Consider the following 27,234-nt stretch of genomic DNA (forward strand, 5'->3'; position numbering starts at 1 on the left):
CCTAAAGATCAATGTCACACTCAGAGGTCAAATGTCAATAGGGCCCGTAACTGTCGTCCATCAAAAGATTTTATGACACAGTTGTTTCCCATAATTAAATGATGTGTCATGTGCAAACCCAGTTCCCTAACTTGGAGATCAAGGTCATACATTGAGGTCAAAGTTCACTAGGTTTTTTTCCTTTGTGGTCCATAACCCTGCCATCCATCAAGGGATTTTAATATTTTTTGCACAACTGTTTCTCTTGTCATGCACATTAACAAGCCTCCAGCTCAAAGATCAAGGTCACGCTCTGAGGTTCAAAGGTTAATAAGGTTTTTCCTTGGCTTGTCCATAGCGTATAGGTTCTTGTCCATAGCGTATAGGTTCTTGTCCATAGCGTATAGGTTCTTGTCCATAGCGTATAGGTCATAAAAAAAATTTACCAATCATTTACCAAGATATTACATATCAGTTTCCAGTTCCGTTCAAGTGAAGCAGTATGGGGGTGCATACACATTTTTAACAGAAGTTTCTTGTTACTTCTAGAATTATTATATTATTCATATAGTGAAGTTTCATTGCATATGTCTTTTCCATTTTAGACCAAAATTTACCAGAGTTTCGGATCCCATTTGCAACAGAATAGTAGAAATTGATTAAAGTAGTTACATATAAGAGAGCTTTAATATGCAGATAAAATCTATTTTACCTTGGGCTTGAATGATAATTTCACCAAATTGGGGAGACATATTTGAAATAGGCAAATATGCAGTGATTCGGATTGAATTGTACAATTGCAGATACCAGCACGAGGTTGACAGAATCAAGGAGCACGTGCGTCAGAAGAATCTCGAGAGGAGAGGACATGCTGCACAGATAGGTATATCAAATAGAAGTTTTACTTTTACATGTGCTCACACGTCATACTGTCTGAATTTTTTTATTTTCCTGCATATGCAATATTTTATTTGATGATACATTGACACTACAAATAAAAACCAACATTTTTTTTGTTGAAGTGTAATACATGAAACTCGTACTTTTATTGTCTGCATCATGAAACCATTAAACCATTAAAATACAGTGTTAGATTTGTTTGTGACTTTTTGTGGTCTACCCCACTACTTTACTTACTAATACTGATACTTATAACGGGGATGCAGCCAGGTCATCTGAGGATTGTTCTGCACCTAACTGAAAGTCACGATTTAAGAACTATGGGTAATTCCACCACTTACCAGGCTATTGTTTCCAAGTGACATCATGAACCACAAAAGGAAATGTTAATGTGAAACAGGCAGACCCCATTCAAATACTTAATGGAATTTTTTATCAGTGTTCTTAATTGATGAGCATTTTTCAAAAATGTAATATAAATGTTAAAAAGAAAAAGTTTAATTGAAATATTTTTTTTAAACAGCTAAACCAATTCGACCAGGAGGTCGTCATCCCAGCCAGTCAGCTGCAGGCCCTCAGTCTGTAGGAATTCGAGGTGGAGGTGGTAGTGCAGTGGTAAATGGGCCTGTCACCAGGAATGAAACCAAAGCTTAAAGGTGACTTTAAATTGCTTGTGGTCTTGTTAAATTTTTTTTTGATAATGGTTTTTATGACAAAAAATCAAAAACCAGTCACAAGAGTACAGATAAAAGTGAAAGGTTGTTAAATGATAATCATTATAACAATGTAGTAATAGTTTTGAAAGAAAAGAAACAATCTAAATATTTTTATATCGGCTTTGGTAGACAAGAAGTTATGGTCACTAATTTCGATCACTTGACTCTCAGATGTGGGTTCAAAACCTCACTTGGGATGTAGAATTCTTAATATGAGCTGCGCCATGTGAAAACCAACAGTGGCTTTACGACCAGCATGGATCCAGACCAGCCTGCACATCTGGGCAGTCTGGTCAGGATCCATGCTGTTCGCTTTCAAAGCCTATTGAAATTAGAGAAACTGTTAGCGAACAGCATGGATCCTGACCAGACTGCGCAGATGCGCAGGCTGGTCTGGATCCATGCTGGTCGCAAAACCACTATGTTGGTTTTCTCATGGCGCGGCTCATATGAGGAAGCCATTCATCTGGCTTATGTGAGGCGCGTGTTCTGTCCATGTGCCTACCTTTGCCTAAAGTAATGCCCAGAGGAACCGCAGGGGTATTCCTCACCATCAAATGTTGGAAAAGTCACCACATGACCTACATTGTGTCAATGTGACTTTGAACCCTACCAAAAAAAAGAAAATAAAGAAAGTTTTATTATAAAACATGTATGTCTAGGCAGCTATGTGATAACCATAAGGCTCTCATTTTTTACTGAAATGTATTCATCGTATGGCAACAGCTGTTTACTGTTACTAAGCTTATTTTTATATATTTTCAGACCCAAGATATATACCAGACTGTTTTCTGTTTGAAAATCACCACTCAAAACCAGTTCAGATTATCACATCATGAATTTATAAATTTATTCCTGGAAGACACAAATGGGAAAAGATACTGTGTATTATAACTGTTTGATGACTGTACTTTGGGAAATAATTATGGAACAAGTGGTTTTCATAATCTTGACGTTTCACTTTCATAAATTTACGTTTAATGACACAAACTGAAAAACCATACGCTTAATTGATATGTACTAAGCTTTTTTACATGAAGTGTTAATTAGAAATGCACAAAAAGTACGTGTGAATTTGAATTTCAGTCTTGAATGTAAAATATTTTCTAGTAGTTGTTTGAATATACAGTACATCGTGATTTTTGATAAATATTGTAGCTTCTTGCATGAAAACGTAGGTTCCAGTTTTATTTCCCTATGAACAAGCTGTTTTCTAAATATTGTGATTTACTATTGTATTCTTTGCATTCCAAATGCCGTTTTCTGCTTCCGCGATATTTAGCAGTTTTATGTCTCGATTAGTTTGTGACATTGTAGCTGGTATCAGTTGTGCATTTTGATATGTAAACTGGTTGACATCTGTAGACATCAATACTGTTGTTTTTGTTGTATATAAGAAGGAACCGAAGTGTGTAAATAAAAAGGTTGATGGAATACTGTTTTATATGATGGTGATTTTAATGTAAACGATGAAATAATATAGCGTAATGTGATGTGTGAAGTGATATATAATATCTATATGTTTTGATGGGTTTATATACATTGTATCAATCAATCATGTTTACTCTTCAGTATGGTATATATAACATGTACATTCATTTTACAGCATGGTGTACAGCATTTGTTAATGAAAATTGTAGTAAAAATGATAGAAGCAATCAAATTGGCTTTATATAGATATTTGGGGAAGAAAAAAAATCAAGGTTGTGATTATTTCTGTATGGATTTAAGGTCACGGATGAAATATAAAGTAGAGCTTTCCTTTGGAAAAAAGAGCTTTTTTGCATATAAAATGGAGCTTTCTTTTGTAAAGAAGAGCTTTTTGTATGTAAAGTAGAGCTTTCTTTTGTAAAGAAGAGCTTTTTCACATAAAGATAAAACTGAAAATGGAGCGATATATTTCTTGTGTAGACATCGGAGCTACAGATTAATATTGGCGATTTGTAGGATATATAGTAAAATCATTTCATCAGAGTTCCGAAATGTTTATGGATAATGGTATATAAATAAATACTAATTGTACATGAGGAAATAGACACATTTGCTATGGGGATTATTTAGCTTAGGGAGAAACAGGAATTTGGGTATATTAGGGTGTAAATAATTTGTACATGCAAATGGATTTTTGTTTGCTTTCAAGTTGGTAGATGGCAGATACACAAAGAAATGCTTTTCTGCCTGTACTTTTAGGCAGTCTTGTGTAGAAAAAAGGTTTATGTTCAAAACTGAAATCTTTAGGCCAATATAAATTTATTCCTAGAATGTTGTAACTTCTTCAAAAATCCAGAGTGATAGATTTACCTTTATGTCCATGACCCATTTGATTCTTTCACTCCTGAATTTTTAATGTTGGTGATTTACTTGAAAGAAAAATTGATTGCCTGTTTAAAGTTATGTAATAAGCATTATGGAGATACTTTCATACTGGCCTTTGGTTATAAGGAACTGGTGATTTTGGCATATGAAATGGAGCTTAATGTATGTATTGTTAAAAATGTACTTTTGTAGGATTTAGATAGTTGGGAGATGGTATACTTATTTCTGAATTTTATAAATTGGCTGATTTGAACCCTGACTTTCAGCAGTTTACTGTTCATCTAGGCATAGTAAAAACTATTTTCAACTTTAAGATGTTATAGTATGAAACAGACAAGATTTGCAATGAATTTAGATAGCTTTTCAGCCAATATATAAGATACTGAATGTACAGTAAGTTCATTAATTTATTTATGTAACTTCCACATTATAATGTGCAATATTATGTCACTTTTTTTCTGTATTACATGTCTGTTATCCAGTATTTTATTATAATACTGAGTGCTTGTGTGAAGTTTTATACATTGTGCTATTTAGCAAGTATACCATTCTCTGTGAGAACTGAACATATTTTTTTCTCCATGCTATTGCTATCTCATTTTCAAGGAGTGATAAAACTACAAATGCTTAAGTTCTGTTTAGAAATCAAAGTATTCCCGTTTTGGTTTGTGGCACATTAACATAGAGGTTGTAAGTTTAACTCCTACTTGGCTGACCTAGTTTTGTAACTTCCAAGGAAAGGCCACAGATGTATCAAAGTATGTCAGAATTTTTTTGTTGGATTGGTTTGAAAGATACATGAGCTGATGGAATGTGTATTGGTTGATTTTATGAAGGTTTTTTTGTTATATCTTCTTATGAATTTGTAAACTCATCACTCAGTATGTTGTTAGCCCCTGTCAGTGAAAAGCATTGTTAAAATTGTTACCTCAGTCCCATATTGCATTCATTTGTTGAGTAGGATCTACATTCTGACTGAGATTATATTTAAGTATTATAAGAAGTGTATTGATAGTATTGGGTAAGTTTTATGAATGAAATGAAGGTTTGGAATTTCGGTGTAAGATTTTTACAAAATGAAGGATATTGTTTCTTCAGCGTTGAGGTTTGTCGCTCTCCCACAAAATTGCTTTCAGGATGGAAGCATTAAATTCCAATATCATAACATACATATTGTATTGTCATCTACTTAGTGGGAAGTAATGTAGTTGAAGCATCACTTTTTATCTTGGTTATAAATTAGTGTTGCTTTTCCTCCATTGTGTACAGGGAAAACACATGGTTTGCTGATAATTGTAAGGGAAAGCTGTTTTAACTAGGGATTGAGCAGGAATGTGACCTTTAGATGAAAGTTTATTGAGCATGAATTTTAATGACACTGTCTGATGTTTCTTTCTATGACCTCTGGGTAAAATTTGATACTTTTGCAAAGTCATTACAGTCAATATTGTAAAGTTCTTCTCGAGTGAAACTTAAAAAGTTCTAGGAGCTTTGACTTCTATGGGTTGGGAATTTACTTTTGATGAGTCTTTTTTTGTATCTGGGGGAATCTTCTAGCTGGCTTGGGGAAGGCTGGTGGGTCTAAATAGGTACTCACTCATTCCTAATAAACATGCACAGTGTTCATTCCAAAAATTTTTTTAAGTGGGGTCAAAGGGCCCCATGAAGGACAAAAACTTGGGGACATTTGAAAAAAAAAAAAAAACAGGGGCCACAAAAGAATAACTGTTTAACTTGAAAATGAAAAGCTGTATTTTTAACACTTTTTTTTTTCCACTTTTAAAACGTTGGAGAATGATAGTGGTTCTACATAAGTACTCACACAGAACAGCTTGGGTCTTTCTCTACCATTTAAGCTGAAAATTCATTATATGAACTGAATTTTTATTGAACGTAAAACACGTCTTGTTTTAAGTGCCCAGGATGTAAACTCACAACCTCTATAGCACATTTTCAGATTACAGGTATCACTACGTCACACTCAATGCGGTCATCCCTATTATTAGTAACAAACTCTCATGGCTCAGAGATTTTCGGACAGTAGAATTCTATAGCACATGAGAGTTAATTACTGTAAGGATTGCATTTGCACATTCTTATCCCACAGTAAATGATGTATCTGGCCAGTGTTGCAAAATTTGTTTATATTTAAGGCACTAAATTGCATATTAACTGAGATGGTTGAATATTTGGTTCATTTTGTTCATTATCTTTTTAATATTGTCACAGGGGCTGATTAGAGAATGTGCTATTGTTGAATAGGTACTTCAGTATGTCACACCACATTCAAGATTTCACTGAAAAGTTGAAACAATTTCTTCCTTTGGTTTGTTCTTAGTGGAAAACCATACAAATTCATTATTACATTATTCAGATGTTTAAAATAATAAATTTCAGGCAAATGCAGAAGTACCTGCCACATTTTCGATCAAAGTGATTTGACTGACATGTTTGTGTTGTGGCCTGTCATGTGTTTTCCATTACTTAAAATGTTTGGCTTAGTCATGGGAAAAAATAATATTGTTCACAGTTTGTTTGTCAAGATATATATGTGATAGATATATAATGGGAATATCTATATTTTGAATGCCATGTAAATGGTATCAGTTACAAATACTTACGGGCATAATTCATATACTTGTAGTAGTACATAGCTGTAAAATATGTAATGATAATATTTATATATACTCTGAGTGTATGTGTAGGGGTTGAATTCATCCTGAAGGGTGAGTCTTATCAGTTCAGGGTGGAAGGATTTTCTAAAGAGACCTAATATTTAATAAAGCAGATGTACAAACAATACACGCATTCAGTGAATGATTTGATTAATCAGAAGGCAAAAATATTTTGCTTGTGTTTTTTACTCCAAAATATGCAAATTAAAGGACATGCGCCTAGTACATAGAGTTACTTAATAGTCATAGTAGTGAATAATTTATCAGAGGCTTATGTTATTGTGAGGTTCTGGAAAAAATTGTGAGGTTTTGAGGAGAAAAAACGTTATTGAAAGGCGAATTCAAATCGAGGGGTGGGTAATATTGTTGACAAAATAAGCTTGTAAAATGTTTGAATGAGTAATATTGTCTCATGTTTAAAATACTTTACTCCAATTTTTAATCATGTTTTTAAGAAAGATTGTTATTTCTAATAAGCATGTATTTTGTGTGTTGTGCATCTGTCCTTGTTTTAAACTATGTAATAGGATGCTTATAAATTATGTTGCATTTTGCTGGGTTTCTACAGCTGTGTCATTCACTTGAATAAAGATGCTAAAGTGAAATCTTCACACTTATTTTGTTTCATTAATAAGCTTCAAATCCCTGATCCCGGAAAAAGTTGTTTTTTGAAAACTTGGCCTTGTTTCCACTCTGTGTTTGATAAACCTCTTAAGATTCTGTAAAACATCACAACAATTTTAGGTTTATATGAAATGTATAGCACAAAGATGAAGACAAAATACATTTTTAGCTCACCGTAGCACTTTCACAAGTGGAGCTTTTGTGGTCACCTGTTGTCTCTCAATATTTTCTCTGAGTATTGTTGTATGGACGAAACTTGGAATTCCCGTTCGTTTGTTTGCTATCATAGATTAAATGATTCAGATCCGTAATGACGAAATTACATGGTCATAAAGGGGTGTGGTTATTTCTCATATTACTGTTGTGAGAATTTTAGAATTCAAACTCGTATCGGTGAGAGCAAGTGATTTGAATTCAGTGGCATTAACCACTTGACCATGGAGGCCCCTCTTCTGTTAGTGACAAAAAGTTTTGTTTTTGGTTTAACTCCGCTTTTAACAGTTACTATCACTCGACAAAAGCGGAGGGATATAGTTTTTACGTTGTCTATCTTTGCATCCGTCCAGAGCCATATCTAGGAAGTGGTTTGGAATATTTAAATTAAACTTAAGTTCCATGTTCACCACTTAAAGGAAATGCAGCCAGTCAAGTTCGGTCAGATTGTCCAAGTAACACCAGAGTTATGGCCCTTAGTAGTTTCTAGTGTTAACTAATAGGGTACTACAAATATGGCAATTTCTGCTTCAATATTTTTGACATGTTATTTGACCTAGAACTATGAAACTTAAATTGAATTTAAATCACCATAATGTGGTAGTGCACACACAATTTCGTCAGGATCTCTTTAGTAACTTCAGTTATTGCCCTTTAATTGTTTAAAAAGCCACATATTTGTACAATTGGTAGAATTTTATTAAACTTCTTTTATTTTTTTCCATGAACATTTATTATCAACATGTGAAGTGTGAAGTTATGTACCCACACCTGGCCCCTCCCCCACCCCACAATTCTTTCTTTTTAGCTCACCTGAGCACAAAGTGCTCAAGGTGAGCTTTTGTGATCGCCCTGTGTCCGTCGTCAGTCGGCGGCATCAACAATTTGACTGTTGACACTCTATAGAGGTTACAATTTTGGCCCAATCTTAATGAAACTTGGTCAGAATGTTACCCTCAATAAAATCTTGGATGAGTTCAATATTGGGTCATCTGGGGTCAAAAACTAGATCACCAGGTCAAATCAAAGGAAAAGCTTGTTAACACTCTAGAGGTCACAATTTTTGCCCAATCTTAATGAAATTTGGTCAGAATGTTACCCTCAATAAAATCTTGGACGAGTTCGATGCTGGGTCATCTGGGTTCAAAAACTATGTCACCAGGTCAAATCAAAGGAAAAGCTTGTTACTAATGAAGCTTTTTATTTGAAACTCAAAATAGTTGTTTACAATCAAAGTCTACACCAGGAGACACAATTCCCATAACTCTGATTTGAATTTTGACAGAATTATGCCCCTTTTTATGCCCCCAAAGGGAGGCATATAGTTTTTGAACTGTCGGTCTGTCCGCAATTTTTGTGTCCGGTCCATATCTTTGGCATCCATGGATGGATTTTCAAATTAAATGGCATGAATGCGTACCACAGTAAGACGACGTGTCGCGCGCAAGACCCAGGTCCATAGCTCAAAGGTCAAGGTCACACTTAGACGTTAAAGGATAGTGCACTGATGGGCGTGTCCGGTCCATATCTTTGTCATCCATGGATGGATTTTCAAATAACTTGGCATGAATGTGTACCACAGTAAGACGACATGTCACGCGCAAGAGCCAGGTCCGTAGCTCAAAGGTCAAGGTCACAGACGTTAAAGAATAGTGCATTGATGGGCGTGTCCGGTCCATATCTTTGTCATCCATGGATGGATTTTCAAATAACCTGGCATGAATGTGTACCACAGTAAGACGACGTGTCATGCGCAAGAGCCAGGTCTGTAGCTCAAAGGTCAAGGTCACACTTAGACGTTAAAGGATAGTGCATTGATGGGCATGTCCGGTCCATATCTTTGTCATCCATGGATGGATTTTCAAATAACTTGGCATGAATGTGTACCACAGTAAGACGACGTGTAGCGTGCAAGACCCAGGTTCGTAGCTCAAAGGTCAAGGTCACACTTAGACGTTAAAGGTCATTTTTCGTGATAGTGCATTGATGGGCGTGTCCGGTCCATATCTTTGACATCCATGGATGGATTTTCAAGTAACCGCATAAATGTGTGGCACAGTAAGATGATGTGTCGTGTGCATGACCCAGGTCTGTAGCTCAAAGGTCAAGGTCACACTTAGACGTTAAAGGTCATATTTCATGATAGTGCATTGATAGGCGTGTCCGGTCCATATCTTTGTCATTCATGCATGGATTTTAAAATAACTACGCATGAATGTGTGGCACAGTAAGACGACGTGTCGCGCGCAAGACCCAGCTCCGTAGGTCAAAGGTCCTAAACTCTAACATCGGCCATAACTATTCATTCAAAGTGCCATCGGGGGCATGTGTCATCCTATGGAGACAGCTCTTGTTAACTTAGTATTTTTGGTTAAATATTTCGATATAGTCAAATACTTGTATCTCTGTTACTATCAAAGCTTTTGACTCTAAACTTAAAATACTTATTTACCATCACAGTCTACACCAGGAGACACAGTCCCCATAACGCTGATTAAATTTTGACAGAATTATGCCTCTTTTTAAACTTAAAATTATTTGTTAAAGGTCAAATATTTCTGTTACTATTAAAGCATTTGACTTGAAACTCTAAATAGTTATTTTCTATCAAAGTCTACACCAGGAGACACAATTCCCATATCTCTGATTATAATTTTGACAGAATTTTTAAATTGGATTTTTTTTACTGGCTAAGCTCTAATTCAGAGTCAAGCACTGAGAAAAGTCGAGCGCGCTGTCTTATGGACAGCTCTTGTTCTTTTTTTTGCCCCCAAAAAAGGCATATTAGTTTTCAACTGTCCATCCCTTTGTTAGTTGTTCGTTCATCAACTTTTTGCATGAAGGCACTTTACTCACGAACCACTGCACCCAGGACCTTCAAACTTCACATGCTGATAGTACTTATTGAGTACACGACCCCTACTGATGGATGTTAGGGTCAAAGGTCAAGGCACTGCTGTGGGGCATTTGTCACCATTAGTGACAGCTCTTGTTTTAACCTTAAACCTTCCGTGAATATTTATCAAAAGTTGTACCCCCAACCCCACCTCGACTTTGCTCCTCCACCAAGTCAGGCCTACCACCCTGATCTTGAACACCTTCACCCCCCCCCCAACAACAACAACAATTTTTCGGCGTCGGCATGACCTTTCTTGGTTAAAGTTTTTCGGCAACCTTTGATTTTAGCTCAACTATTTGAAGAATAGGGGAGCTATCCTTCTCGCCCTGCCATGAGCGTTAGCATGAGCGTCACACAAATGTTAAAGTTTGCGTACCACCCCAAATATTTTCAAAATCCATTGAGATATTGCTTTCATATTTTGCATGCTTGTTTATCATCATGGCCCCAGTCTGTAAAAAGGAGGAGGCAACTCTATCAAGCATTTTGACCGAATTATGGCCCCGTTTCAACTTAGAATAAATGTTATAGTTTTTTCAAAGTCCATTGAGATATTGCTTTCATATTTTGCATACTATTTAACCATCATGACCCCAGTCTGTAAAAAGAAGGAGGCAACTCTAACATTTGTGTGATGCTCAGGCTAACGCTCACGCCTACGCTGGGGCGAGTAGGATAGCTCCCCTATTCTTCAAATAGTTGAGCTAAAAAGGAGGAGGCAACTCTATCAAGCATTTTGACTGAATTATGGCCCCTTTTCAACTTAGAATAAATGTTAAAGTTTGGGTATTTTTTCAAAGTCCATTGAGGTATTGCTTTCATATTTTGCATACTTGTTTACCATCATGACCCCAGTCTGTAAAAAGAAGGAGGCAACTCTATCAAGCATTTTGACTGAATAATGGCCCCTTTTCTACTTAGAATAAATGTTAAAGTTTGCATACCACCCCAAATATTTTCAAAGTGCATTGAGGTATTGCTTTCATATTTTGCATACTTGTTTACCATCATGACCCCAGTCTGTAAAAAGGAGGAGGCAACTCTATCAAGCATTTTGACTGAATTATGGTCCCTTTTCAACTTAGAATATGCTTATTGTAATGTTAAAGTTTTACTCATTGCTTATATTATACTATCAAGCACTAAAAATAGTTGAGCGCGCTGTCCACTGACAGCTCTTGTTCTGTCTTATCTTTGATACTATTGCTTATATCTTACTGTAACTTTACATAAACATTGTCCAGCATACAAACAAAGTATGTGTAGGGGCTGAGCCCATTATACCTAAGGTCAAGGTCACCAATGTGTTATACTTAGTTGTTTTTAAGGTTAAAGTTTTTTGGCAACCCTTGTTTTTCTGTCATAACTTTGTTACTCATAATTGCTTATATTTTACTGTAACTTTACATAAACATTGTCCAGCATACAAACAACGTATGTACAGGGACTGGGCCCATTATACCCAAGGTCAAGTTCACCAATGTGTTATACTTAGGTTATTTTTAAGGTTAAAGTTTTTTGGCGACCTTTGTTTTTCTGTCATATCTTTGTTGCTATTGCCTATATCTTACTGTAAGTTCACATAAATATTGTTCAGCATACAAAAAAAGTATGTGCAGGGGCTGGGCCCAATATACCCAAGGTCAAGGTCACAAAGTTGTTATACTTGGAATTATTTTCATGTTAAATTTTTTCGAAAGCTCTAATTGTATTTTTGAAAAATATTAAGTACTTTTGTACTTAAAGTTTTTTTGCAATCTTCGCTTTCTTGATATAACTTTAATGCGATATAGGATAAAGACTTGAAACTTAAAATGTCAAAGAGAGAGTTTCAAATAAGCTTGGCTTTCTACTCAATCCTTCATGTTGTAATTATGTAACATTTCATGTTGTAAATACATGTGTCAGGACATGAGATTTTTGGCCCAAATGTGATTTTGGTCGAAAATGGGTTTTTCAGCTAATCTGACAGATTGTCCTGTTCAAAGTAAAAATCTGCAATTTGACAATAGAAATCAGCCATTGTATGGAGAAATTACCACTTTTCGGACACCATATTTTCGTCTAACTGAATCAAAATAGAGGCAGAATATCTTAAGCAATTTCCTTCTTAAATAATATGAAAAGAAGATACATTATGAAATATCAAATATAACATACACTTTATTAAATTTATTTCTTTCTGTCTTTTTCTATCATATTAGCACAAATTATTTTCCTCAAAAACTGTTGCCATGGCAACACAGTTGTTAAATCCAATTTTAATAGTTCCTTGATAAATCTAGCCAAAATTAATTAAATCTAGTAAGTGAAGTTAAAATATCAACATTTTCTAGTGTACAGACAATTTTAAAGATAACAGTTTTTTTTTAGCTCACCTGTCACAAAGTGACAAGGTGAGCTTTTGTGATCGCGCGGCGTCCGTCGTCCGTCCGTGCGTGCGTGCGTCCGTAAACTTTTGCTTGTGACCACTCTAGAGGTCACATTTTTCATGGGATCTTTATGAAAGTTGGTCAGAATGTTCACCTTGATGATATCTAGGTCAAGTTCGAAACTGGGTCACGTGCGGTCAAAAACTAGGTCAGTTGGTCTAAAAATAGAAAAACCTTGTGACCTCTCTAGAGGCCATGTATTTCACAAGATCTTCATGAAAATTGGTCAGAATGTTCACCTTGATGATATCTAGATCAAGTTCGAAACTGGGTCACATGGGGTCAAAAAGTAGGTCAGTAGGTCTAAAAATGGAAAAACCTTGTGACCTCTCTAGAGGCCATATTTTTCATGAGATCTTCATGAATATTGGTCAGAATGTTCATCTTGATGATATCTAGGTCAAGTTCGAAACTGGGTCACGTGGGGTCAAAAACTAGGTCATTAGGTCTAAAAATAGAAAAACCTTGTGACCTCTCTAGAGGCCATATTTCTCAATGGATCTTCATGAAAATTGGTCAGAATGTTCAGCTTGATGATATCTAGGTCAAGTTTGAAACTGGGTCACGTGGGGGTAAAAACTAGGTCAGTAGATCTTAAAATAGAAAAACCTTGTGACCTCTCTGGAGGCCATATTTTTCATGAGATCTTCATGAATATTGGTGAGAATGTTCACCTTGATGATATCTAGGTCAAGTTCGATACTGGGTCATGTGGGATCAAAAACTAGGTCAGTAGGTCTAAAAATAGAAAAACCTTGTGACCTCTCTAGAGGCCATATTTCTCAATGGATCTTCATGAAAATTGGTCAGAATGTTCAGCTTGATGATATCTAGGTCAAGTTGGAAACTGGGTCACGTGCGGTCAAAAACTAGGTCAGTAGGTCTAAAAATAGAAAAACCTTGTGACCTCTCTAGAGGCCATATTTTTCAATGGATCTTCAGGAAAATTGGTCAGAATGTTTACCTTGATGATATCTAGATCAAGTTCGAAACTGGGTCACGTGGGGTTAAGAACTAGGTCAGTAGATCTAAAAATAGAAAAACCTTGTGACCTCTCTAGAGGCCATATTTTTCATGAGATCTTCATGAATATTGGTCAGAATGTTCACCTTGATGATATCTAGGTCAGGTTCGAAACTGGGTCACGTGCCATCAAAAACTAGGTCAGTAGGTCTGAAAATAGAAAAACCTTGTGACCTCTCTAGAGGCCATATTTCTCAATGGATCTTCATGAAAACTGGTGAGAATGTTCAGCTTGATGATATCTAGGTCAGGTTCGTAACTGGGTCATGTGCGGTCAAAAACTAGGTCAGTAGGTCGAAAAATAGAAAAACCTTGTGACCTCTCTAGAGGCCATATTTTTCACGAGATCTTCATGAAAATTGGTGAGAATGTTCACCTTGATGATATCTAGGTCAAGTTTAAAAGTGGTTCACGTGCCTTCAAAAACTAGGTCATTAGGTCAAATAATAGAAAAACCTTGTGACCTCTCTAGAGGTCATATTTTTCAATGGATCTTCATGAAAATTGGTCAGAATTTTTTATCTTGATGATATCTAGGTCACATGTGCTCAAAAACTAGGTCACTATGTCAAATAATAGAAATAACGACGTCATACTCAGTTCAACACTGGGTCATGTGGGGATAGGTGAGCAATTCAGGACCATCATGGTCCTCTTGTTTCAAAAATCTTATGGATTTCTATTGTACAAAAATAGATTTACTGGATATCGAGTAAGATAGCATGACAAAACTAGGACATTAACCTTGTTGTTAGAACACTTGACTCATTGGCATATTTCTTTGTAACTGTTAAGACAGAAAATCAGGCAAAAAGATATAATTATTAGAAGTATTATAAACTGATTTTGCTCAAAGTAGTAGTACTGATGTCATACTGATCAGTGACTCATTACCATGGCAACAATGATGTTTTTTTCTAACCAAAAGTACCATTTTTATCAAGTTCTTGAAATAAATTAAGTATGTTAAAAGTGTTTTTCAAAATACTATCTTCATCGAAAGCTGTCTACTTTCATATTCAAAAGTAAGAAAACTTCATTTCATGTACATGTAAACTGATTTGACACTGCTTCGGATATACACAATTTTCTGATACATACAACACAGTTACAACTCTGCTAGTTTAACGCAGATTCAAAGATAACAATGTTTTGTTGATGCAGTTATTACTTAGAAAAGAATATGGCCTTACATTAATTTTTTTGACAAATAGAACATATAAACATGAAAGATGTTTTACAATAATTATAGTCAGATTAATGTTTAATACCATGGCAACAATGCATTATTTTCTTATAAAAATAAAAGTAGCGTTAGCCATTTATTGTCAAACTTCTTAAAACTGTATGGTTATTTAAATAAAGAAAAGCACTCAAGATATTTTATACATGGAGAAGTTTTAAAAAATATATATTCTGTATTGCTTAAACAATTAAGACAGTTTTACTCTAACCACTTCACTGCTGTTCTGGCAACAAAACATACTTTTACCAAACATTTCTCACAGTTGAACTGTGACAGTTCAGTTAGTTTTACTTTTTTCTTGACAGACTCCTATTTGTAGTTTGAATCAGCTTGATGAACTTTTGCAGAAAACATGGCATTATTTTGTGCACTTCTGTGACAGTTGCACTTTATTCCATTGGCATACTTTCAACTGGATGGTCAGCAAATATGTTAGTTCTTTGGGTTTCATTTGCATTCACAAATTCATAATGAATTTTATTTTTCTGGAAATTCTTTAATCCTTCAGCCATTCTGCAAAACAAAAACACATAAGTATTAGTAACTTTAAATAGAAAGTTACAGAATAGAATACTGTGAAGCATTTTTTAAAAATAAAAGTGTCTTTTTGTGTAATCTACATAAAAGCAAGACTAATAAGTATCCATCCATCCATCCGTCAATCTTTTAATTTTCAAGAATATAAAAGCTAGCTAATCTTCTGACATACTAGACAATTCAGTCTAACTAAATTAACCCTTACCCTGCTAAATTTCTATAATGGACAGGTCCATCTTTGAATTTGGACAGTACCATTTATCATTTGAAGGGGTGTTTACTGAAAATTTACAGACTGAATAGCGAACAGTGCAGACCATGATCAGACTGCACAGATGTGCAGGCTGATCTTGGTCTGCACTGATCGCAAAGGCAGAATCATCTGTCCCCAGCAGGCTAAGGGTTAATACTCAAATTCTGCAAGTTTCTTGGAAAAATACATGTATGATAATATTCAATTATTATGCATATATTTCCCCACTCTCTCAATATGCTAGATATGTTTGTTTAATAAATCTGTTAGTAATGATTTCTTTCAAAATGCTATTAATACAATCAGGTCATTTATGTGTATGATATTTTAAGATGTATTTAACTTACTTGTACTTATTTTAAGAGGAATTTATTTTTTGTATATATTTTTAAGATTTATCTATCTTTCTTACAATAGAAAAACTGCAAAAATGAAGAAAATTACAAACCCACAAACTCTTCCAACATGTGGTATGTAGGCATGCCTTGAGAATTACTTTTTTTGTTCAAGGTCATAGCAGTATGCCAGATGTTCCTCAGTAGTTGATGGGTTAGCAGTGGGTTAATAGTTGATCTGTAAAATTAAAAATACTTTTTAAAAAAGCTAAAATGTGAGATAAAGATGAGTAAAGCATAGAACACAAAGATTTATATTAAAAGTGTAAATATGTTTCAATCAAAAGCATGACTTTCTTAACAAAACGTCTTTAAAGTTTAAAATATATTCATTTAATGTGTAGAAGTTGTTTGTAACTTGTAAAGAACATTATGTAGCTGGTGAGGAATCCAGCAATCATGGTCAAGTGAACTGAATGCAAGTTTACATGAAAAACTACTGAGCATCTGTTCTATACAAAATAAAAACAAACTACTATTCTTTGTACTTTTATAATTAAAGTGAGTTTGACATGAATAAGAAATAATTTATTTAAACTGACAAAAGATGTGATACAACTGTTCCTGCAAGTCACTACATAAATATGGAGAAGGTTGTGACATTTTGCATACTGGTCTTTCATACTGATACACTGATCAGAAATAAGAGTGAAAACTGTTATGGAAAAAAGTTAGCTTCCTGACAGCCCCCAACCCCCAGCGCCCCTCCCCCCCCCCCCTCCCCTTATTTTGAAGATATCGGAGGGGGGTAATTTACAGATAAAAGAAACGAGGGAGGGGGAAGGGTGTATTTCAAATAACAATGGGGCAGGGAGAGAAGAAAGGTAGTTGATGGGGAGGAGGGTAATTAGAGGTAACCCAGTTGTGGAATGGAGAAGGGGGGTAAAATTTTTCTGGGAGTGGGAGAGGGGGGTGCAGGTGTTCTGGCTGACGCTGGTTTTACTTTCTGATTATTTTCCATTGCTATCAGAGGTCCGTAACAGCATATATACATCTCTGAGCTGAATATTTGGGCCAAAAATCTCATGGCGCGACACATATATGAATAAAATATTGTTTAAACCAAGTAGATTTATTGAGACACATTATTCATTTTACTGTCAAATCACCGAATAGTGGAGCACGCTGTCTTACGGTTATTTTTTTCTATTATCAACATGAAGTTTTGTACCCTCGCCCTGTCACACACCCTCTCCAACAACAAAAAAATGTTCATTCCTTTTTAGCTCACCAAACACAAAGTGACAAGGTGAGCTTTTGTGATCACATGGCATCTGTTGTTCGTCCGTGCGTAAACGTTTGCTTGTGACCACTCTAGAGGTCACATATTTCATGGGATCTTTATGAAAGTTGGTCAGAATGTTCACCTTGATGATATCTAGGTCTAGTTTGAAACTGGGTCACGTGCGGTCAAAACTAGGTCAGTAGGTCAAATAATAGAAAAACCTTGTGACCTCTCTAGAGGCCATATTTTCAATAGATCTTCATGAAAATTTGTCAGAATGTTCACCTTGATGATATCTAGGTCAAGTTCGAAACTGGGTCACGTGCGGTCAAAAACTAGGTCAGTAGGTCTAAAAGCAGAGAAACCTGGTGACCTCTCTAGATGCCATACTTTTCAATGGATCTTCATGAAAATTGGTCAGAATGTTCACCCTGATGATATCTAGGTCAAGTTTGAAACGGTCAGTAGGTCAAATAATGGAAAAACCTTGTGACCTCCCAAGAGGCCATATTTAAAATGGATCTTCATGAAAATTGGTCATAATGTTCACCTTAATGATACCAAGGTAAACATGTGCGGTCAAAAACTAGGTCAGTAGGTCTAGAAATAGAAAAACATGTGACTTCTCTAGAGTCCATACTTTTCAATGGATCTTCATGAAAATTAGTCGTAATGTTCACCTTGTTGGTATCTAGGTCAAGTTCGAAACTGGGTCACGTGCGGTCAAAATCTAGGTCAGTAGTTCAAACAATAGTCTTGTGACCTCTCTAGAGTCCATACTTTTCAATGGATCTTCATGAAAATTGGTCATAACGTTCAGCTTGATGATATATAGATGAAATTCGAAACTGGGTTACGTGCGGTCAAAAACTAGGTCAGTAGGTCTAAAAAATAGAAAAACCTTGTGACCTCTCTAGAGTCCATACATTTCAATGGATCTTCATGAAAATTGGTCAGAATGTTTACTTTGATGATACCTAGTTCAAGTTAGAAACTGGGCCAACTACCCAAAAACTAGGTTAGTAGTTCAAATAATAGAAAAACCTTGTAACCTCTCTAGAGGCGATATTTTTTAATGGGATCTGTATGAAAGTTGGTCTGAATATTCATCTTGATGATATCTAGGTCAAGTTCGAATCTGGGTCAACTGAGGTCAAAAACTAGGTCAGTAGGTCTGTGTCCGTGCTTAAACTTTTGCTTGTGACCACTCTAGTTTAAGATCCAGCCTTGAAATTTGGATGACATATGCAGTTTTGCACACCAATCTTTAAACTGTCTTTCAGTGACCATAAATATGACCTATTGATCTACTATCTAATATTTTAGCATCAGTTTGCCATTTGAAACATGTGGTTAAATATACTCATGTGGGCGATTCATGGTCATCATGACCCTCTTGTTTTCAAACCTTCCACGAATATTTATCAACATGTGAAGTTGTTCTAAAAGCTAAGACTATTACAGTAAACATATTCCATTTAAAATGATTTCATTAGTCAGGATCAACCTAACTTATCATGTACATTTAATCATTCGTTTTCTGTTAAGTTGGTTCTGACTAATGGAATTATTTGCTTCTTAGTACTATCCTTAAGCTTTGGCCGGATATATTTCTTTGTCATTTCTCACCACAAACCCATCCGGCGGGGGATACAAATACATCAAATTTGTAACAGCGGGCAGTTAACCTAACCACGTGGATTCTGTGCCAGTGCAAACCTGTTCTCCGAAGGTAACCGCCGATTTTCCCACATAGATCAAAAGTGGAGGACGAAAGGTCGGTGACTATTCAGGTGTCCGTCCGTGATAAAATAATGCACGGAGGGGGCACATGGGGTCTTCTCCCACCACATAAAGCTATAAAGTCGCCATGTAACCTATCATCGTGTCAGCGTGATGTTAAACCCAACAAACGAAGTAACCATTTGGATAGAAATGTTCTTTGGGAGGCTAAAAGATTGTTGAAATGAATCAGTTTGCCATAGCCACACGACCGCCATAACCGTTTAATAAACTTGACAGATTTTAAAGTAACTTCACGAAAATTTTTGACCCTCTACCAATAGCGCGCAAATTAAAACATGGGCATGGCTATTTTTTCCTGCATGTAAATAATGGATTTCATATAAATGTATGTTGTTTTGATCTCTCTCCCTGTCTTGCATGCGGAGGCTGTTAAATTTTTAATCAACGATATCCAGGTGTATACGCACCTAGGGCTCTAGGCGACAAACTGCTTAGTGTTTAAATCAACATGCTCATCGTTTTCAACAACTAACAACGTGCAAATTAATCAGTTTTTTCCAGCAGGTTTGCATGGTTCCATCTGATGTCTAGTTCATAGTGGGGATTAAAGTTATATTACAATGGACAACAGTTAATTTGGGTATGTATTAATATCGTTATCATGCTACTATTGACAGTTTTAACATTCGGTTGCCATAGTGACGGAAGGAAGTTAACATTGAATCAATCATTTCGACACTAAAATAAAGGTATTATTAAACTTTTTCCTAAATTATTTACATACATGCTACAAAAACAAATGAATTTGTGCAAAATTGCAATTTTCAGGTGTTAATGTAGACTAGTTGCCATGGTAACCATCTTTCAGGTATTGAATTAAATGTTTCGTATAATAGCAAAAAATGTCTTGGTCTATGTTATTCGGTTCAAATTCTTGAAGTTCCGAGATGGGGCTAAAACAGCCATTATAGTCCCCACACCTTTGACCTGTTCTGAAAGTTTGCTGAGTATGTGGTAAATATCCGGCATATAACCTAGGATCTTACTAGGTTTGTTTAGGAATTGCACGAGAAGGGTAGCAAATAGTGTTTGGATCCCGTTTGAATTCCCGTCTAAATTACAAATTTGGCCTAGAAACAACAGCTTTCGTATGTCAATCTCTTGTTCAAGAGTGAGGGCGTTATATCCGTCCGTATACCGCGGCAATGTCTGCATAAATTTGATGCACTGACGGTGTACTCTTTCCATTTTTACATACACCTACATTTGCCATACCGGAGATTTTTTTTCTCGTATTTTAGAACAAGCTTCATTGGTGTTCCCGTTAAGGGTCATGTACTTGTCACAGTAGACACCTAAATGAATATACGATTCGGATTTATTTACGTTTGGTTTACCTAATTTCCATTGTCTTACTTTTCTCTTCCTCATTGAAAACAATGACAATTATACTCTTATATTTTACATTTTACAATTGAGCATGTTTCGTTGTATTAAGGAAGCATTTTTAATTTATAGCGTTTACATCTGTGCTCATTATACCAAGTATTCCAGTGCTCACTATACCAAGTATTCCAGTGCTCACTATACCAAGTATTCCAGTGCTCATTATACCAAGTATTCCAGTGCTCACTATACCAAGTATTCCAGTATTCCAGTGCTCATTATTCCAAGTATTCCAGTGCTCACTATACCAAGTATTCCAGTGCTCACTATACCAAGTATTCCAGTGCTCACTATACCAAGTATTCAAGTGCTCATTATACCAAGTATTCCAGTGCTCACTATACCAAGTATTCTAGTGCTCACTATACCAAGTATTCCACTGCTCACTATATCAAGTATTCCAGTGCTCACTATACCAAGTATTCCAGAGCTCACTATACCAAGTATTCCAGTATTCCAGTGCTCAGTATACCAAGTATTCCAGTGCTCAGTATACCAAGTATTCCAGTGCTCACTATACCAAGTATTCAAGTGCTCATTATACCACGTATTCCAGTGCTCACTATACCAAGTATTCTAGTGCTCACTATACCAAGTATTCCACGATACTGAGAACTTTTCTTAGAAAATGACCAAGATCGAACTATTACATGATATGATAAATGGACGCAGCGGCATATGCATGAGAAATGTCTTACTGCTCTTAATGACTTAGACAACTGAGTGTGTCTTAGACATTAAAGGCAGAAAGCTAGAATAAAGTTCAACATTTCATCATCAGTAAAAGTGATATGAACAATGATTTGACCGTGTGACCTAATTTTTCTCCCATGTGACCAAGATATAAATTATCTTAGACTGAAAACAGAAAAACATTCTGATCAAGCATCATGCAAATGAGGTCAGAAATGTGACCTTTTGAGTGTTAATTTCGTTTTTCTATGATTTAACCTAGTGACCTAGATTATGACCTCATATATCCTACTATTGAACTTGACCTAGATTTCATAAGCACGATCATTCTGATAATTTGAAAGATTTAAGGTAGAAGAATTTGACCTCTAGTGTTAAGGCTCGTCTACATTATTCAAGAAAACTTGCACAAGATATAAATCACAGCAACTTGTATAGTTTAGACAGTACATTGTGTCCCCCATTAGTGTCTTTTTGAGTGGCAGTTTCCAGATAATTTTCGGCTACAAGATCTTGTAGCGTTTAGAACTCATCCTACTTTTCTTGGATGGTTGTCCTGTCAAATGCTCTGATAAAGGGTTTTTGATGAGGAGCACCTGCCCAGTATAGTATTTTGTTTACATTTTTTTTTTCATTAAATTTGTATTGAGATCTTAAACATGGCAGTATGGACAGCAGAAAAAAAGATGTTTTAATTGAATGACATGCTCAAAAGCCAAGTTTATGTAATTCAATAATAGAATTATAAGTACTCCAGTGTAAAAGTAACATCAGCAAGTTCGGTGTTCTCAAAAAGTATTTTCACATTATCAATAATGTTTCTCACAAGGTCACATATTAACAAAATACGACTGTTTTATCATATTTCCTGAAATAATATCTTTTAAGTAGCTTTGTTCTTCATCTGGATATGTATCACTTCAACTAGAGTTTTTCTCAATTAATGTTTTCACTGATGATTCATTTTTTGAATGTCTAAATATTTGATCTTTATAAACACTTTGTATCATTTCGGCTGGCCGTCTTTTTTATTTACCTGTCATGACTTCCCTCCATTTAAAATTAATGTGTGTTCCAAGTTCAAGAAATATTGCAGCACACTAATGGCTTGAACAAGAGATAAATTATTTAGTGATTTGTGGGCCCTACAAGATCTTCTTGGAGTATGTAGACGGGACTTTAGGAAGGTTTTTTCTATGATTTGACCTAGAGACCTAGTTTAGACCTCCGGTATCCAAGTTTTAAATTTACCTACAATACAGACAAACATTCTGACAAAGATTTATGACGATCAAGTAGAAACTGTCACCTCGGATTGCTAATAATGTTTTACTACAATAGACCTGGTGACCTAGTTTAAGACCTCAGGTAACTCAGTTTTGAAACTGACCTAGATTTCACTGAGAAAAACATTATGACAATTTTCTAGAAAGGTTTTCCCATAAATTAACACTGTGACCTAGTTTCCGACCTCAGGTAAGACAGTTTTAAAGTGTCCTAGAGACAAACATTCTGACAAAGGTTTATGAAGATCAAGTACTAATAAACTTTGATAATGTGGCCGTTGACCTCAACACAATCGACGCCGTTTATTTTCCAATACAGGTAAATCCAATAATTGCTTTACAATAGATTTGTGACGGATTATCTTTGAACACCCCCGGGCTTATTGGACTCAACTGCCACATTATCAAAGCTTATTAGTAGAAATGTTGCTTCTAGAATGTTTATTTATATTCTATGATTTGAGCTTTTTAATATCAGGTAACCCAATTTTGAACTTGACCAGTATTTCACACAGACAAACATTCTAACAAAGATTTATGACAATCAAGAAAATGTGGCCTCTAGAATTTTTACAAGGTTTTCCTATGATCTGACCTAGTGACCTAGTTTAAGATCCCAGTTTCTGGGTGTTTTCTCGCCCTGGTAACACTGAGTAGTCACTTCCGGTTTGGTGTAATCCGTCCTTGATAAAGGTGCGGGGATTGTCTACCTACGCGTAACTGCTAAACGGCTGTTTTCATGGGGGCATTTTTAGAGGGTGGTGTTTCTCAGATCAGATTATTTTTCTTATATACAACATAACATGTCAATATTTTTTCTATTTTTGATAAGAAGACATGTTATACTAAATGACCATATGAGGTCTGAATGTTTTGTTATTAATATGAAATAAATAAGGAATTGAATTGGTAGAATGTAACCTATAAGTTTTGCAGGGGTAAAAATTGAAACTTGTTTAGATGTGGCTGTAAATAGGCTAGTTTGGCCAGATTATGATAAAAAATGACAATTTCAGTGCAATTTAGCAGAGAAAAAGAAGAAAAACTAAAAATATTTCAAAATCACTGTTTGGGTGTATTTTTTTCAAAAAATGCATATTATTGACTAAATATTGGTAAGTTTTAGGTGTCAGGGGTGAGTTTTGGTATATTTTACAGTAACAGTGTGTGATTTGAGTGCAGTTTATGGTAAAACTTGATAAAATATGGCAAAAATAAGCTCAAGCAAGGAAAAGTGGTCAAAAATGATGTCGCGACAGCTTTTTTCCAGGAAATTTGGCGCACTAGCATACGTTACTGAAAAAGCCACAAAACCTTGAAAATTTATTGTATCAAACTGAAACTGGTATTTTTTCATGCATTTAGGTTACTGGTACAATTTAAGTGAAAATAGAAAAACATTGTGACCTCTCTAGAGGCCATATTTTTCAATGGATCTTCATGAAAATTGGTCAGAATGTTCACCTTGATGATATCTAGGTCAAGTTCGAAACTGGGTCACTTGCGGTTAAAAACTATGTCAGTAGGTCTAAAAATAGAAAAACCTTGTGACCTCTCTAGAGGCCATACTTTTCAATGGATCTTCATGAAAATTGGTCAGAATGTTCACTTTGATGATACCTAGTTTAAGTTCGAAACTGGGTCAACTGCCCTCAAAAACTAGGTCAGTAGGTCAAATAATAGAAAAACCTTGTGACCTCTCTAGAGGCGATATTTTTCATGGGATCTGTCTGAAAGTTGGTCTGAATATTCATCTTGATGATATCTAGCTCAAGTTCGAAAAACTGCGGTCAAAAATTAGGTCAGTAGGTCTGTGTCGTCCGTGTGTCCGTGCGTAAACTTTTGCTTGTGACCACTGTAGTTTAAGATCCAGCCTTGAAATTTGGATGACATGTACAGTTTAGCACACCAATCTTTAAACTGTCTTTCAGTGACCATAAATGTGACCTACTGATCTACTTTCTAATATTTTAGCATCAGTTTGCCATTTGAAACATGTGGTTCAATATACTCAGGTGAGCGATTCAGGGTGATCATGACCCTCTTGTTTTCAAACCTTCCACGAATATTTATCAACATGTGAAGTTGTTCTAAAAGCTAAGCGTATTACATTAAACATATTCCATTCAAAATGATTTCATTAGTCAGGATCAACTTAACATACATTTATCATGTACATTTAATCATTCGTTTTCTGTTAAGTTGGTCCTGACTAATGGAATTATTTGCTTCTTAGTACTATCCTTAAGCTTTGGCCGGATATATTCTTTGTCATTTCTCACCACAAACCCATCCGGTTGGGGATACAAATACATCAAATTTGTAACAGAGGGCAGTTAACCTAACCACCTGGATTCTGTGCCAGTGCAAACCTGTTCTCCGAAGGTAACCGCCGATTTTCCCACATAGATCAAAAGTGGAGGACGAAAGGTCGGTGACTATTCAGGTGTCCGTCCGTGATAAAATAATGCACGGAGGGGGCACATGGGGGTCTTCTCCCACCACATAAAGCTATAAAGCCGCCATGTAACCTATCATCGTGTCAGCGTGATGTTAAATTCAACAAACGAAGTAACCATTTGGATAGAAATGTTCTTTGGGAGGCTAAAAGATTGTTGAAATGAATCGATTTGCCAAAACCACACGACCGCCATAACCGTTTAATAAACTTGACAGATTTTAAAGTAATTTCACACAAATTTTTGACCCTTTACCAATAGCGCTCAAATTAAAACATGAGCATGGTTATTTTTTCCTACATGTAAATAACGGATTTCATATAAATGTATGTTGTTTGGATCTCTCTCCCTGTCTTGCATGCGGAGGCTGTTAAATTTTTAATCAACGATATCCAGGTGTATACGCACCTAGGGCTCTAGGCGACAAACTGCTTAGTGTTTAAATCAACATGCCCATCGTTTTCAACAACTAACAACGTGCAAATTAAAATGATCAGTTTTTTCCAGCAGGTTTGCATGGTTCCATCTGATGTCTAGTTCATAGTGGGGATTAAAGTTATATTACAATGGACAACAGTTAATTTGGGTATGTATTAATATCGTTATCATGCTACTGTTGACAGTTTTAACATTCGGTTGCCATAGTGACGGAAGGAAGTTAACATTGAATCAATCATTTCGACACTAAAATAAAGGTATTATTAAACTTTTTCCTAAATTATTTACATATATGCTACAAAAACAAAGGAATTTGTGCAAAATTGCAATTTTCAGGTGTTAATGTAGACTAGTTGCCATGGTAACCATCTTTCAGGTATTGAATTAAATGTTTCGTATTATAGCAAAAAATGTCTTGGTCTATGTTATTCGGTTCAAATTCTTGAAGTTCCGAGATGGGGCTAAAAACAGCCATTATAGTCCCCACACCTTTGACCTGTTCTGAAAGTTTGCTGAGTATGTGGTAAATATCCGGCATATAACCTAGGATCTTACTAGGTTTGTTTAGGAATTGCACGAGAAGGGTAGCAAATAGTGTTTGGATCCCGTTTGAATTCCCGTCTAAATTACAAATTTGGCCTAGAAACAACAGCTTTCGTATGTCAATCTCTTGTTCAAGAGTGAGGGCGTTATATTCGTCCGTATACCGCGGCAATGTCTGCATAAATTTGATGCACTGACGGTGTACTCTTTCCATTTTTACATACACCTACATTTGCCATACCGGAGATTTTTTTTCTCGTATTTTAGAACAAGCTTCATTGGTGTTCCCGTTAAGGGTCATGTACTTGTCACAGTAGACACCTAAATGAATATACGATTCGGATTTATTTACGTTTGGTTTACCTAATTTCCATTGTCTTACTTTTCTCTTCCTCATTGAAAACAATGACAATTATACTCTTATATTTTACATTTTACAATTGAGCATGTTTCGTTGTATTAAGGAAGCATTTTTAATTTATAGCGTTTACATCTGTGCTCATTATACCAAGTATTCCAGTGCTCACTATACCAAGTATTCCAGTGCTCATTATACCAAGTATTCCAGTGCTCATTATACCAAGTATTCCAGTGCTCACTATACCAAGTATTCCAGTGCTCACTATACCAAGTATTCCAGTGCTCATTATACCAAGTATTCCAGTGCTCACTTACCAGTACCAGTATTCCAGTGCTCACTTATTCCAAGTATTCCAGTGCTCACTATACCAAGTATTCCATGCTCACTATACAAGTATTCCAGTGCTCACTATACCAAGTATTCAGAGCTCATATACCAAGTATTCCAGTGCTCACTAACAAGTATTCTAGTGCTCACTATACCAAGTATTCCATGCTCACTATATCAAGTATTCCAGTGCTCACTATACCAAGTATTCCAGGCTCACTATACCAAGTATTCAGTATTCAGTGCTCACTTACCAAGTATTCCAGTGCTCAGTATACCAAGTATTCAGGCTCACTATACCAAGTATTCCAGTGCCACTATACCAAGTATTCAAGATCTATATACCAATATTCATCTCCTAACAAGTATTGTGCTCACAGATCAAAGTATCATGCCACTTACCAAGTATTCACGATACTGGAACGTCTACGGATATGACAGATGAAATATCAATGATTGTAAATGGCAGCGCTATGCAGAAATCTAATGACTTAGCAGAGTG

General features: G+C 35.7%; 2 protein-coding genes across 4 annotated transcripts in view; both read left to right on the forward strand.

The window, feature by feature from the left end:
- The window catches only part of LOC123531632 (kinesin heavy chain-like), a 68,224-nt gene extending 61,027 nt beyond the window's left edge, over positions 1–7,197 (forward strand). For all 3 annotated transcript variants that reach the window (XM_045312766.2, XM_053517513.1, XM_045312768.2), the window contains 3 exons: positions 783–862; positions 1,403–1,535; positions 2,361–7,197. In XM_045312766.2, coding sequence (XP_045168701.2) covers positions 783–862; positions 1,403–1,533 — 211 coding nt within the window. In that variant the 3' untranslated portion in view covers positions 1,534–1,535; positions 2,361–7,197. The remainder of the gene's footprint in view (positions 1–782; positions 863–1,402; positions 1,536–2,360) is intronic.
- A 13,462-nt stretch (positions 7,198–20,659) lies between these two features.
- On the forward strand, positions 20,660–26,863 carry LOC123531013 (saposin-like protein 11). The gene is made up of 2 exons (XM_053518123.1): positions 20,660–21,068; positions 26,529–26,863. The coding sequence occupies exons 1-2, from the start codon at positions 20,660–20,662 to the stop codon at positions 26,861–26,863; spliced, it is 744 nt and encodes a 247-aa protein (XP_053374098.1).
- The last annotated feature ends 371 nt before the right edge of the window (positions 26,864–27,234 follow it).

Source organism: Mercenaria mercenaria, chromosome 11 (genome assembly GCF_021730395.1).
Source record: "Mercenaria mercenaria strain notata chromosome 11, MADL_Memer_1, whole genome shotgun sequence".
Classification (NCBI taxonomy): Eukaryota; Metazoa; Mollusca; class Bivalvia; order Venerida; family Veneridae; genus Mercenaria; species Mercenaria mercenaria.